The 15,619-nt window shown below is 40.2% G+C and overlaps 1 protein-coding gene across 1 annotated transcript in view; it reads left to right on the top strand.

Annotated features, from left to right (window-relative positions):
• si:ch211-186j3.6 (neural-cadherin) overlaps positions 1–15,619 on the top strand; it is a 313,671-nt gene that overhangs the window by 199,321 nt on the left and 98,731 nt on the right. The window contains exon 26 of the mRNA XM_005929219.3: positions 965–1,242. Coding sequence (XP_005929281.1) covers positions 965–1,242 — 278 coding nt within the window. The remainder of the gene's footprint in view (positions 1–964; positions 1,243–15,619) is intronic.

The raw sequence follows: 15,619 nt of genomic DNA, 5'->3' as shown, positions 1-15,619 counted from the left end.
TTTTACTCATCTGTTTCCAAGGAAATCAGTTTTTACATTCTTGATGTTTTTTATTTCAATTGGCACACAGCTCCACAAATACATCTAGCTGTCAATCAAAGTAGATTATCAGGTAATCAGGGTGCAGCTGAATGTATGAGACCCCTTCACTCATCTGGTGTTACACAGATTTTGCTTCCCGATTTGGGCTGACATCTAACGACTAAACTTGGGTTACATTTACCCGTGTAATTACTTTAATTACTTCTCACCTACATAATAGTGAGTGTTACTGAGAGCTAAAGTTTGTCAAACTAACTTTAAACTTTACTTCAAATTATAAATAGCTCACTTTATACAAAAGTCAGGCCAACATTATCCCACACACACACTCAAAGGATTTAGTCAAACCTGACCTCAGCCACATGTTATTCTTGAGTGTGGCTGATGTGATCGTCACTGCAGCTGCTTCATTGTGAAAGCTGTCAACACTGTCAGTACTTACCATACAATTTAAGCGCTTGGATGGGTGTGCAGAAAGTGCAAGCATATTCTCAGAAAAGTAGGCATATTCTGTGAGGAACTATTAAAGAGACGAAGTGGTGTTTCAGTATGTAACTGTTAATGTTTTTGTGTTACATCGTAGATGGCAAAGTGCAGAGGTCTGGGTTCATTACCAGACAAAGGTCCATGTTACTCGTCTTTGTCCATTGATTCAGCCCAGTCGGCACTGTTTATGTGCGGGAAGTGGGTGAGGTTTTGTTGCCTCTCTAAAGCGTCTCCTACCAGTTCATGTCTGTGCAAAGGGAAATGCACCCTGTTGTGCTATTTACAGACTCAGAAGTAGAGGTCCAAAAAAAATCCATACCATTACGATGCCTGCTGTGCTTGGAGAGATAAAAGTTCGACTAAAATTTTACCCTGTGCTTTTACCGTGACATGACAGTCTGCCTGATAAGTGCTCTCTTTTTCTCTTTCCATCCAGCTCCAGTCTTTCCTGCAGGTCAGCGTGTTCCAGGTCCGGGTGGATGAGTGTCCCAGCTCCGAGTGTGGCGGGACAGGTGGCTGCTCCAACACTTTGAACGTGCGGGACACGCCCACAGTGGTGGATTGTGGGACTATGAGTCTTGTGTCTGTGACCGTTGAGTCCACAGCGGTGTGCTCCTGCCCAGGCAGAGAACAGTCCCATCAGCCCTGTGCCACATATCCCAGAAACCCCTGCTACAACGGTGGAGTGTGCGTGGACACTCAGCATGGCTACAGGTGAGTTGTTTTCCTCTGCTTTGTTTTTAATCTTCTTTTCCTACCTCATCCCAGCTGTCACTGCAATGGTCTACGAAAGGTAGACCATTGCAATGCCCCTCATATGGGATCAATACACGGCTGGGATTTCAATCTGCAGTGTTGTCTAGTCTGTCGTTTACAATATTAAGTACACTGAGATTACTGATCATGTTGAAAATTAATTACAAAATGCAACAAATTGTTCAGCCTTCACAAATTCATTATGACACTCACAAAATCTTCTTGCTGAGTGTCCTAATGTAGCAGCGTACGAACTTTAGCAGGTTGTTTTTAGTTGTTTAGAAATATGTTCAGGTTAGTAATAAATTCCCTTTAATTTCACTCATTTGCAGAATTTTGCAGAAGTAAACATGATAAATTATTACATTCGTGCAGTACTTGTAAAAATCGAAATGGGCTGCACAGTGTGCACATCATTACTGACCTTATACTAGTGCAATTTTTCTCCTATCACTACATTTGTGCCTAAATATAAAGTGTAATTAGATGAAAAGCTTTTCTGACTGTGCCCTCATCCATGTCACTTAATGACCTTTATTTCTCATCAATCTCAAATTTTCGTTTAGGAAGGTGGCAAAGTGAGATGTTCACTGTCATTTGGAATAACTGGAGATGTGATTTGGAAATGAAAAAAAAAACATTGTGTTTTTAAAGATTATTTTGCTGTAGAGGAGCATTTTGTTTGTTTTTATGCATGTGTATTTTCATGATATTTTTCATATTTTGCGACCAAAAGGGTTTATTGTTATTAATTTTACCGTTCATTTTCTCCTCCAGCTCACGTCCTTATATTTGTGCAGATTTTCACCGCTCTGTTGAAATGGAAATATTGATATAAAAACTACAGAGATAATGTCTCACTGTCTTTACAACATTTCAGAGGGGTAACAGAAAATGACTGACAGTAACAGAAAAATATTAATAATAAAAATAAAATAATAGTTAAAATTAGCATAGCTTTAGGGGAGCTATCAGGACAAAACCCAAAAGACGTTCTTTAAATTGTATCTTATGTCTTGTTGGGTTTTGCCAACTGCTGATACACTGTAACTAATCAAGTGCAAAGAGGTTCAGTTCTTGTTGGCGATTTTTTTTAATTGCATTGTGAAAGTTAATTATTCTTTGAAAGTTAACTTCTCAGGAAGGAAGGCCACTAACTGAACTAAATAATGATAAATCAATAAGATGCTTGCATAAAACTGCATAAAACAAAAAAAAACATGGCGATGGAGGATCAGAGTCATATATATTTGTCCAGTTGCTCTGCGGTATTCTATACATCCTCCTACTTAGGGCGATCGTGGCTCAAGAGTTGGCAGTTCGTCTTGTAATCGGAAGGTTGCCGGTTCGAGCCCCGGCTCGGACAGTTTCGGTCGTTGTGTCCTTGGGCAAGACACTTCACCTGCCACCTACTGGTGATGGTCAGAGGGGCCGATGGCGCGACATGGCAGCCTCGCCTCTGTCAGTCTGCCCCAGGGCAGCTGTGGCTACAACTGTAGCTGCCTCCACCAGTGTGTGAGAGTGAATGAATAGTGGAATTGTAAAAGCGCTTTGAGGGTTTCAAAAAGCGCTATATAAATGCAATCCATTATTATTATTACATTCTCCTACTTGCTATATAGGCCAAACATCCTACTTATGATCTCAGAACAAGAGGACAAACAGGTTCTGGGTAAATGGTTTACCTGGTTGTTTTGATTCTGACAGTTTTCAGTCTTGTGGATTGAGGGAAATGGTGAAAAATCTTGTGCCCCTGTTTTGATGGACCAATGTTGTAAATTTCAGCAAGGAGACTTAAAGATGTAAATATTGAAACCAGCGCACAAATTTGTAGTGTCATTTTAAAAACTGATTTTTTACACGTAAATAATGCATTCAGGGGGAACTTTAGCAGCTGTGGTATATCACACCTGGGTATGCTATGTATTTATGTCAGGATGGGTTATATTAGAGACTAACTAACCACATGTGACTCACTGTGTAATTTTTTTTAACAGGACAAACTCTATGGCATAGGTTGTGCGGAGGTTTTGGACACACAAGCATCGAGACCTAACGCATTGTTGGTTCTGGTCTTTGAATTTGATGTTTGTTCGTTTTGTTTTTTGTTTTTTTGATCATCCCTTTCTTTAAAGCATAAAAAACTAAAGTAAAATTTCTACTGATTGGACCGTCATTATGAAGAGCTCGCATTATAAACCTTAAAGTTATCGTTTGACAGATAAGGTCGGGTCACATTGTACTTCCATGTGATTTTCAGTGACATCACAACAATGATTCTTCCAAGCATGAACTATTGGAAAGGCATTCAAGAATGACTAATCTCAGAAAATTAGAAATGCGATCACATGGGTAATACACAGGTGTGGTTGTAAGCCTCTCCACTGCTTTGCTAATCCCCCTGCTTGTTGAGGGTCAGCCTGGAGAGCAGACATCACAGATATAAAGAAATCCCAAGCATCTCGGGTTGTCATTGAAAAGCGAGTGCACCGCAAGTAAGCTAGTTCTGAGGTTTGAATGCTCTCTCCTGGCATTGAGATCAGTCAACATCTTGTAGGGTTGGTTTATTTTTTGCCAAGGTTTTACTTCTGCCAGACATGAAGAAGTCCCAGTGCTGCAGCTTTTCTACTACCTGAACTACAGACTAAATAAGTTGTAGAGTGTGGGATGTATGGCAGGAAGTCAGGTTCCAGTTTGGCTGCTGTCTTGTCTACAAAGAAGTTGAAATGCCAAGAGAAAGACAGTGATCACTTATTACATTCAGTCAGCATAAAATCAGTAACTGATTAATTTCCAACTTTCAGTGATGTCTTGCCACAGTGCAAGAAAACAAGAGCTTTTATGAGGGGAGAAGATGGAAGCTGGATGGAAATTAAAGGCTTGATAATAACCTATAAACATATGCTTTTGAGACTGTGATGGAGAGATGAAGGCAGAGCTCCTGTGGTGTGTGTATAACTACATTCACTCATGCAGTCCTGACTTTAGACGCTAACTCGCAAAGGACGGTGATTAAAAATGTAAAGGAAATTATCATATCAAAATAAACGCCTTGCCCGGTGCCACAGAAGGAAATCTTTATTTTGCACAATGGCAGCAAATGTTCCAATAATCCCATAACTCCTGAGCTCTTAATTTAAACTCCCAGCCCTTTTCTCACTGAATTTCCCCATTAACAGTGTGCTGTTCCTCACTGGTGGGTTGCAACAGTAGGTCATGCTGAATTAAAATGAATTTGCACATTGTATTTTTATTCATGCTAAAGGGAATTCTTGAACCTTGTAACAGCTGTTAGAACTAACATACATCTGCTGGAGGAATTTTAATTTTGAGTGGGTATGTGTTGGCAGGGTTGCCAACAGCAGCTACAGTACGAGGCAAAGAGACTTACACCGGGCATGTTTGAGGCCTTTCATTTCCTTGACCTTAATTTCTCATCTACCAGTTTGAATCTACTCTGTAATATTTTGTTATTTTTGTTATTTTTACATCATTGTTGTCGTTCTTTCTACATGTAGTTGTTTCTGTGACTGAAAAGCGTGCTTCATTGGGCTGAGATGAGGTGACTGGCTTGATCATCGAAGAATATCCCTTTTCTTTGCCTTGAGAAACTCTTGGGTTGCTTTTGCAGTATCTTTTGGCTCATTATACATTTGCACATCGTCAGATCAGTTTGGCAGCATTTGGCCCAATCTAAGCAGAGACTACAGCTCAGTACACTTCAGAAACTATCCAGCTACCATCAGCAGTTACACCATCAGTACAAACTAGTGACATAGTTCACTGGCAGCCATGTTTGATAGATGATGTGGTATGTTTAAAATCATGAGCATTTGCTTATTCCATCATTCTGGTACAACTTCATCTTAGTTTCTTCTTAACAAATGTTTTGTTAGAGCTGAGCAGCACATGTTTTCTGGTCTAATCTGCCTTCCTTCTTGACTGTAACGAGTGGTTTGCACCTTTTTGTGAGCCCTCTGTATTTCCATTCGTGAAGACGTGTCTTAAATTCTAGACTTTGACAATGATATAGTTACGTCTTCGAGCGTGTAATTAACTTGGCTAGATGTTGTAGAGAGTTTTCCTGAGCAAAGCGATCATCCACTTTTCTTGTTCTGTAGTCTTCCAGACTTAAGATGTTGCTGAGTTGGTCAGTGCGTTCCTTCTTTTTAAGAATGTAATAGATTTTATTTTGACGCTCCTAAAGCTCTTACTCTCGCTTTGATAGGTTTAATTGGTTTTTTCAGCCTAATGACAGCCTCGTTCATTTGTATTGACCTCTCTTTGGGCCTCATATTGACAGTTCTGGTGAACGGAAATGCAAGTTCAACATTTAACATCAACTTCAGGTCTTTTGTCATCTTAATTTGTTATGGATTAACAAGAGAACCAACCTCACTTAGCCATAAATCTCCTTTTCAGTCAATTGTGGGGGCCGAGTATAAAAATGTCTGTTTTCCTTAACAGTTGACACAAAATTTGTGTTGAATTCCTTGAATTTAAGCTGAAAGTCTTCAGTCACATCTTGATTATCAACTGTGGAGCTCAACCACAACCAGATCTCACTTTGGCCCAGGTGGACCTTGTCTGTCAAAACTATAATATTAGTGTTTTTCCTAAACATGCTTAGCGATTATGTGGTATATGCAGAGAAAAACGTTATTTAGACTAAGGTGGATGTGAAAAGTGATCTAGATTGTTAGAACTCTGTTGTTTTTGACTGCTCCCTAATTGGTGGGGCATCATGCTGTTACCTGGGTACTACACCACGGAGCTTAAGTGGAGCAACGAACAATGATGTGTCAAGGTTTCTTGTTAATTAAGCAAAGTCTGTGAACTCGTTCAGGCTGGCAACTCTGCCAAACACACTAATATTCCTCACTCTCTTCATGTCATATGTCAAGCACACCCCTCCCACCTTGCATCGCTGCCTGCTGTTTCAACCCCTCCACTACCCCAACACCCACTTGTACCTTCCAGAGGGGAGATTTACTCATCATTCCCCCAATTTATATGGACTATATTTGCAGTGAGTGATGAGCTCAGAGCTTTTACAGCAAACTCAAACTGCATCCTCCTGCTCTAGTAATTAGTTATCTAAAACACGAGTTGTCTGAGTGAACTGTTATTGCTGATGTGCCACCCAATTTGCTATCAGTGATTCTTTGGCAGAAAAATAATCTCTACCAACACTTCACTTTTACATTGCAGAGCACGATTAAGGCATATTAGCCTGTCAAAACCTTCCTTGATGGCTCTGCCATGTGATCAGGTACAAGACTACAGTTTTTCTAAAAGTTTTGCTCTCTTTATCCGTGCTTTCAGCCTGCTTTAAGCAATCACACTGTATTGAACTGCTCATTTTCTCTAAATATTCATACGCTTCCCACACACTTTCTAAATATCCTGCTATATTCTTGGGTTTAAAGAATTTGAGTGAAAAGGACTTGGGACAGCAGGAGACAGTTTGACAATTTCGACTACACAAAATAACCTTATTAGCACCAAAAGGCTCCAACATGACGCTCTAGTCTGTATGTGTCTGTCTTGCTTGCGGCAACAGTTCAACACTTGAATGACTGCTGCATTCATCCTTTCATACAAATGTCAGCGCCCGCCCAGCTATACAGCATCTAATTTTGCATACGGGCACTCACAGCAACAGCAAAATGGAAATCATCCAGACTTGAGCACGAGTAGCAATTGGGGTAAGACAGGAAATGATGTGAAAATAGAGCAATGGTTTTCTGTTTTGACGTGTTGACAGGGAAGCCACTGTCATGGGATGACACCACAATGTCAAGCAGATGTACAAGGGATAAGGTGATGGGAGATTGCTTGAAATTCCATCTGTCTGGGTGAGATAAATCTTCCACACCTTCTGTTCCATAACTGTTAAGATGGGTCAGAATCAGAGGACAAATTTCCCCATGAGGAATATTAAAATATACCTCAAATGAAACCCTGGGTGAATGCGTGGACATCTTAAGAATTTAGAGTTCATTAAACTGCCTTTCTCTTATCAGAAGGTTTTATAATATGACCATTTAATCCAAAGCCCGAGTATGTGACAATAAAAAACAACTAACCCACACTGAATATACTTGAGCTTGAGTTTTTCAAATATAGAATCACTTTCTCAAATTTAGCATAAACCGCCATGTTTTGCAACATTTTGGTTAATAATATTTCGTTTATACTACTTCCCTACATGTTTAGAGGTTTAGCTATGTGGCCTTTCCCCAAGCCACAAGAAAAAACGATTTTCAGAGTATTTTTGCGGAGCACCAGCTCCTGTGTGCTCCTGCATCGCTTGCCGTTATAAATAGAAACAAACCTTTCACAACCTCCTGCTAGATGAAAGATCTTGCATGTTAGCTGTCACATGCTGCCAGTTCTTGTTTCGAATCCCCAGCAAACAAGTGAACTGAAGGAGAGGGTCTTCATTAGCATAAATCACTCTGTAAACAAGGCCAAAAGCAGGGCGAGAACATTTCAGCAAATCCTTTCAACTACAAACACCGATGACGAAATAAGCTCGTTGGTGCGTCTGTGGTAGAAGAAACATGATGACCCTGTTTAAACTTCACGTAATTCAGCCTGATGCCGTGCGTAGCCTCAGACTCGACTCTTTAATGGTGGAAGTGAAGAGCTATGTGCAACCAATTAAATACAACACCAGTGTGTGCCTAAGATTTTATCACTGTCTCAACTGTGCCTCCGTGCAGACTTTGAGTTTTATGATGAAATTAGCAGTCAGTTCGCGCTGTTGACCTCTGTAATAGTTAGATGTTAACAAAATAAGTCACATCTAATTGTTTATCAAGGGTTAAAATGATGTCAGCAGCAGACTCCTCCTGGCACATGCTTGTTGTGTTACCATATTCCACAAGCAAAGGAGCAGCACATCAGAAAGGATAATGAATGTTGCGCTTCAGTGTGTTTTTTATTCACTATGCTGGAGTGATAATTAGGAGCAGGAATTTCCAGCAAAAATACTATACACTTTTAATTCATTGTTGCTATTCTTCAAAAGTCACATCCATCCATCTTCTCTGGCTTACTCGAAGTTGAATTATAGTAGTAGCGAAATAATCAGGATATTTCCGATGTCTATTTGACCAGCAGGTCCTCGTGTATGATCCAGAGTGGATTCCAGGTGGGGTGAGATTAATAATCATGGCAACAAGTAGTAGGTGTACACCAGGATCTCCTCCAAGTTGGGTGCGTTCGGAAACTCTCCAGGAGAAATGCACAACCTGATCAGGTGGCCAGACCACCTCAGCTGACTCTGTTTGATGGGAATGAGCAGTAGCTCTTCTCCAGGCTACTCATCGCAATGACTGGAAAATCAAACCTTTTCCGTCTGCCTCACCTCTCTGCTCACATTAGCTCACATGCATTACTGCTACACTCTTCCTGTCGCTAGTCGACAACATCCCAGAGACTCTAAAACTTTTTCTCTTCGGTCAGCAGCTCTTACCCAACTTAGTGGGAGCAGCCACAGTTTTCCAGTAGCCTCAGAGGTGAAAACTACCATTCTGACTGTTGCACACTTGGCCACAGACTTTCCTGTCGTATGCTAAAGATCATGTTTTGATGAAGCAAAGTGGAATCACGCCCATGAATATTACAAAATAAATACTTTGGTTTTAGTCTTATATAGAGAGCTTAATTCTAACAGCTGACAGTGCTCTAGAATAAAATTATAATGATCTGCAAAATAGATTACAGATGTTGCATTCTGGGTAGAATATCTGTCTTGCACACTGATGACATACATATGTGCATGTATTTGACCTTTGGACATCACATAAAACAAAACCATAGCAGCTGCTGTTACACATGTTCTCTGCTTTAGAAAAACACAACACAAATATTCAGGTACAGCCATATAAAAACACACAAATCTATGTGCTCTGAACATATGTGACGGCAGACGAACATAAAGCCTCATCACACACGTGTCCTCTAAGCTTTCTTGCTGTGATTTGTGGAAGTTAATTTTACCCTTCAGCTTCATTTAATTAGAAGCAGCGAGTGAAAAGGGCAGGATTTGAGTCTGGCTGGCTCGAGCCAGCATGTAATGTGGCTCACCGCTGGACCCGAGCAGGATGCCTGGCTGGATCCCTGTTAGGCGTAATCCCTGGATTACTCACATGCACACAGACACGCACACACGCTTACACAATTATTAGCTATTCCTCTCACTCTTAGTGTTAATCTAATCCACAAATAATGCTGCAACCATTCACATATGAAGAAACCTGTATTTTTACTGCTCAAACAAATAGTTTTGTCTTGTGGGTCAGAAACAATCAAATTAAGGTTTTAATCAGGTTCATTAAGAATCAAAACATTTTCTGATATTACTTTTTTAATGCCTGGCTGCAGGTATCCAATCTTTGGCCAGGTCCAAACCTAAGCATCACTGAACACTGATTTTTCATTTGTACTGTTATCACACAGCAAGAAAGTTCCTGGTTCAGTAGCAGTTGGATATATTTTCTTTCATGCGTCACTTTTGTAATATTCCAATGAGTTTCCAATCCTTTAAAATACAAACAAATGATCAATGTTGCAGAATTGCATAGATTCAAACATTAAGCATTCACTGTAATCTTTCAAAATCTCTGAAACTCAAGAGAACCTGTCTGGGAGGGTATACTGTAGGTTCCTTGAGTAATCCCGGTTCTCAGAGTAGTACCAGTGAGATATCATGCTATGGGATATGCCTGTTTATTCCATTTAGCTCATCATCAGTCCTGATTGGCTGGTGAGTGCGATGACCAGAACAGGCAGAGCCCCCACTCTTAGGTAGTTACTATGTTACTATGAAGACATTATTCAAGATAAGCACCTCTTCTCACTTTGCCCAGCAAGATTTAGTCAGTTTGATTAGTCAGACATCTCACTCGTGCTGGTCTGAGAACCGGGGTTATGCAAGTAACCTAACATTTTCGTTCCTAGCATTGTTTCAGTGTCTTACTAAGAGATATGGAAATGAGAGAAAAGAGACAAACAGGTCACAGCTTCGGCAAACTTAATCTTCAGATGAAGTAAAAGGAGGTGTGGAGCATGTTGTCAAGTTATTAGGCATGCATGAACCAACCATCTTAGGTGCAGAGACTGGCCTGGGCTTCAGTGACACCACAGCCTGCATAAGTGCCTGAATATCACTGACATGTAGTATGCCAGAGGCGATTTAGAACACATTTCAAAAATGATTATTTGAAGCTTTAGCCATATGAGAGTCTGTCATTGTCATGGTGTATAAGACAAATAATACGGTGAAGCATAAAAGGTTCAGCTTTTCAGATTGCAATCACAATAAAAGGGTTTAAATTATTGCCCACAGATCTGGGTTTGCATTGCGTTATTTACATCAGCTGTAGATGCCAAGAAGTTCACAGCTTCTTTAGAGTGCCTATAAACATGATTTCAGTCATGTTTGAAAGCTGAACAACAACAACAAATCTTTAATTCTCACCTGATTTGCAGTCACAAAAAGTCCACCATATTTAACGTTTCATATCACATCTTCTTGCATTTTTTATTTTTTTATTTTTTGGGCTCCCCTTCACACATATACTGTCAGAAAAAACACGTTTCCTCAAACTATCTCTTATTATTTCTTATTGTCTTCAGATGATAACCTTTGACATACTGACATGCAGTAAAATTAAGAGTTATACACGACAATTCCAGCAGTCACGAGGGGTCACTGAAAGGTTCAAGAACAGTTTTGTATTCCACAAGCTGTGAACTGTCTGAATACATATGGGATTCAGGAAGCACTCTCCACAAGCATCATCAATACACCAAATGAGAAAATATCTAATGTTGTTTGTTCCTCCAGTAATGTTCCACACGTCGATTTTCCTCCTGTGTACATTTGTGTTGAAGCGTAGCAGCACTGACTGCCTGATGAGCTGTGTATACCTTTTTGTAGTTGTGCTTCGTTAGGCTTGTGCTTCCCACTCTGGACATATTATGGACTTATAGAACTTTCAGTTGAGTAAACGTGCTTTACATCCAAACCTGGACACATAATTCATGTTCTATGAATAAACATACTTTAATCAAGTGTAAACAGCACGTTTCCTGGTATTCTGGAGACTTTTAGACTTGGCAAAGACGACCTTTTGTAACTGTGATGCACATGTAGACTTTCTATTTGGTGTAACAGCAATGTTAGCACATGTTGTGCTAACATTTAGTGGATCTGTCATAAGGCTGAGGGGAGTGAGCAAGAACTGTTCCATAACTTGGTGATCAAGGCTTAAAACTGAGTGCATGATTAAATGCTGGCTCTAAAGTAACACTTTCTGCATCTGTTTTATGAAAACTGAATGCAAGCCAAAGCGGAAATGCAGGAATTGCTTCTTTGTGAAGTATCAGCCAAATAGATGACAGAGAGAGAACAAGGCAAAGCAGCTGAAGCTGCCAACCCAGAGATGCAGATGATTGTCGCATTTTCAATCACGTTAGAGTACCTGAGCTCTGTAACATCTGATGTGTGATTCTGCTGGTTCAGAAGTGGGAGCAGCAAGACAGTGGATGTCAGGAAATGAAGATAGAAAGGAGAAGAGAATAGAAAGGAAAAGGGGGATTTGGGAAAGGCTGGGGAAATGAGACAGAGTTGGATAAAGGTGAAGGGAATTAGGGGGAAATGGGAACACATGAGAGAGGGAACAGTGGTAAAGAAAAGGAGACTAGAGGATCAAAAATGGGAAAGGAAGTGCAGAGTAGCAAGGAGAGGAAAGAGGAAATGATAAAAGAGCACGATAATGAAAATGGGAGCAAGGACAGAAAAGAAGAAAAGTGAAGGGGGAAGAAATAACACATGCAGATAAGATAAGAGTTAATAAAAGATAGAATGGCTGTAGGATAGTTTTCTGCTCTTGGGGCTTTGAGATATGACCCCAACGCATACACACACACACACACACACAAAAAGATTACAGTCCAAGATTGAAGAAAGAACATGCAGATAATCGAGGCACTGGGATTAATAATGAGATCTGGGAAGTGAGGGGGTTGAGTGGAGGAGTGGGATTACGGCTCCCGGCCCAGCGTTAACAAACGCAATTCCCAGCAGACAACGAATGAGCAAAACAAAGCTGCCTTAAGAGGATTGGAGAGCTTCGCAATTGTGTCTAAAACTATGCCTCGGATTGTCTTGTGCTCAGAGAATTAGCGTGACATCACCAAAATGAAAATGCAGGCGTGAATGTTTTCCTGGTAGCTCCAGTCTTACACGCCAACAAAACTTTTGAGTATGAATGACTTTTTAAAGCCTAAGGGAAAAAAACAATAAGCAACAAATAAATAAAAAGGTATAAAATCACAGGTAGCTTCTTCCTTCTCTTATTTACTTTTCTTACAAGTGTTTCTTACCAGTGAAGTGTTGCAGAATCCTTATTGGTCCGTGGAGTAAACTGTTCTTCCACAGAACATGACACCATAGGATGTTAGTGCGACCTGCTGTTATAAGCAGTAACCTCAGGGGCTGCAAAACCAAACAAATGTGCCAAAAACTGCATTTCCTCTGATGGCATTTTGAAGCTGGCTCTATAAGTAGAGAAGTCTCCTTAGACTGCCGTGTAAAAGTGGCCAACGTTACAGCAGGAATGAAAATGTTTTCTGCTCGGCGCTAAAAATAAACAAATGTTTGGCTTCTGAAGTTTACGCTGCCTTGATGGACAGGTGTCCTGTTACAGGGAGGAGGAGCTGGTCACTCTCTGATTGGCCTTGTAGCCACTAAACTGAGTCACAAGACGTGACTTCTGCACTGGGCTTGTGGTTTTATGAACCACCTGCATTGTATAATTGTAGCACTTCGAGTTGTCCACGCTAGCATTTCCTGATAACGGAGAACTTCACCCCCTCATCACCTGATTCCAAATTCCTTTTACCCTGGAAGTTGGATCATTTATCAGTGAGTGATGGCAAACCAGAGTTGACCACATTCCAGTTGTAAAAGTCAGAAAAATTCTTGTTCAGACTCAAACCCGTACAGACGTGTTTGAAGGTAGCATTTTCAAATAAGAATGTCAAACTGTGTTTTTCAGTAAGTGTACAGAATGTTCTCTTGATAAATCATACAAAGCTACTCTAGTGATAAATATGTAGGTAGAAAGCACATAATCGGACCCCATTAAAATGGCAAAATTGGGCGTTCTTTGGTGAAGATGTGCACTTTTAGAGTGGAGAAAGCCATTGCATTGCTTTAATGTGGCATTTAATGTTCGATAGCTAGAACTGTAAGGGAGATACATTCAGGCTTCATACTTGGACTATAAGAAAATGCTGCAGCACAGTCACAGATAGAGCATGATTTTTTGTTCAGTGTATTTAACAAGTCACAAAAAAGCTACATTTGTAGTACATCTTACAACTTCTGTTGTAAGTTTATGCGTGCTGCTGGTACGCGATTGCCCCGACTTTCCAAGTGGGGGAGTTTAGCTGAAAGATTTCGACTGTGAACTCGGAATTTCTGACTTCCGGCTCAAAATACAGCACAGCATTGATATTGTAATTTGGTTTGGTTTGATCAAAATGCATATAGAACCCATGGTCATACCCATCTTTTCTATAGCATGTGGCTTTAAAGTGGAAGTTGAAGTGTTTTTGTGAAGAGTAGATGTGTGCTAGTGCTGTCACCTTTAGGTGGATCAGAGCTTGTCACCTGATTTGAAATCAAGCTTTACACAGATGTGTTTGAACAGCTGGCATTTCCAATTAAGAATGGCAAATTGTGTTTTCAGTAGGTTTACGCTCTGTTTTCAAAATCTTTCTCGAGATGAATCATTCAAAGCTATTACAGTGATAAATACAGTGGAAAGAGCATAATCGGTCTCCCTTAACATTACAAAATTGGGCACTAGCTTCAGTGAAGACATGTTCTGTCAGAGTGCCCTTCGAGTTGAAAAAGCTATTACATCACCTTAAAAAGGCATTTTATGTTTCATAGCTATGATGGTTCTGATTCTGCGCCGCTTATAGTTAATTCAAGCATCCTTTTCTCAAACTGTGAAGAAAACCAGGGCCCGGATGAATAAAACTCTGCATACAACTGACACTATTTACCCACAAAGGCTCAAATGTGCGTGCACCTTTTTGCATTTGCATTTCACACAAACATACACGTGTGCAGGAAAAGGTGTATGAATAGCATTTGTGCATCTGGCTCTTGGTGATTCATGGAGATTTCTTGTACTTTAAGGTTGGCCAATGTTCAAGTCAGGCAAGTCAGCACTACCCGTCTTGCGGCAGAGTGTAACATCTTGTCGTATATTACATTAGCATTCGTCTAAAGTGTTTGTTTGCCTGCTTGTGTTCCTGCATCTGAAGGCAGTGAAGTGACACATGCCTCCTGTATTTGTACAGGTGTCATTTATTGTATGTGGGCTGCTTGATTTCTGCGTCTGCATTTGTTTGTTTGCGTGCACATGCATTCACGTGTCCTCTTTCAATTCTGGAGAAGAGCAGAGGCAGAAAAATGAGCAAGAGAACGAAGGAACATTTGGATGAGAAATGAGCTGTCTGCGGAACACTAAGGAGATGTGTGAATGCAAACACATAATGGTGGAAATACACATCCTGTGTGGGCTTGTAGGATCCACCAGGCTCAGACTCAGAATATCTTGAGAGGCAGCTGAAGTGTGAATAACATAAACCAATGAAAAACTCACTTATTAGGAGGAAGAGAATTCCCCTGGAGAAAGGCATTGTTGTTCTGTTTGTGTGTGTGCGCGCGTCTGTGTGCGCAAATTTGGAAGGCAAGCTGGGTGTACAATTTTTATATTTCTTAATTGCTGGCAACATGTGGATTGAAAGAAGGGAATTTTTATTTTGCTGAAAAATCCATGACTTTCCCGTGAGATTTATTTCCAGCTACTAAACATGAAAAGATGAAAGCTTTTTAAAAAAAAATCAGATAAATAAGAGAAATTGATTCAGGAATGTGTCGAGTTTAGATGGTAAAATACGCACTCTGAAAAGGCGAGGGAAACAGATGGCTGCGATAATATAGTCCCATTGTTGTTTGGGTGTATGTTTTTTTTTACATTTCACTGGTGATTACAGAGAGTAATCACCACTCAACAGAGTTGGACATGTTTTTATGTCAGAGGAAAAATTCCTGATTATTTCGTACTCATTTTATGTATTTATAAGATTGTTCATGTAGACAAAGAGGATGCATATAAGTGGCATTTGTAATTTACAGGCTAAAGTGCTCCCAGAGAGAGAAGGTGAGAGGTGACATTTTGACAGGAAGCAGTGGTACAAATGAGTACTTGAATATGTGGAAACGCAGAGAGAGGAGTTT

This window comes from Haplochromis burtoni, unplaced genomic scaffold, assembly GCF_018398535.1.
Source record: "Haplochromis burtoni strain Fernald_Lab_line unplaced genomic scaffold, NCSU_Asbu1 Contig_121, whole genome shotgun sequence".
NCBI classification, from domain to species: domain Eukaryota; kingdom Metazoa; phylum Chordata; class Actinopteri; order Cichliformes; family Cichlidae; genus Haplochromis; species Haplochromis burtoni.
The sequence above is the reverse complement of the archived record's forward strand: the minus strand, read 5'-3'. Positions and strand labels throughout refer to the sequence as shown.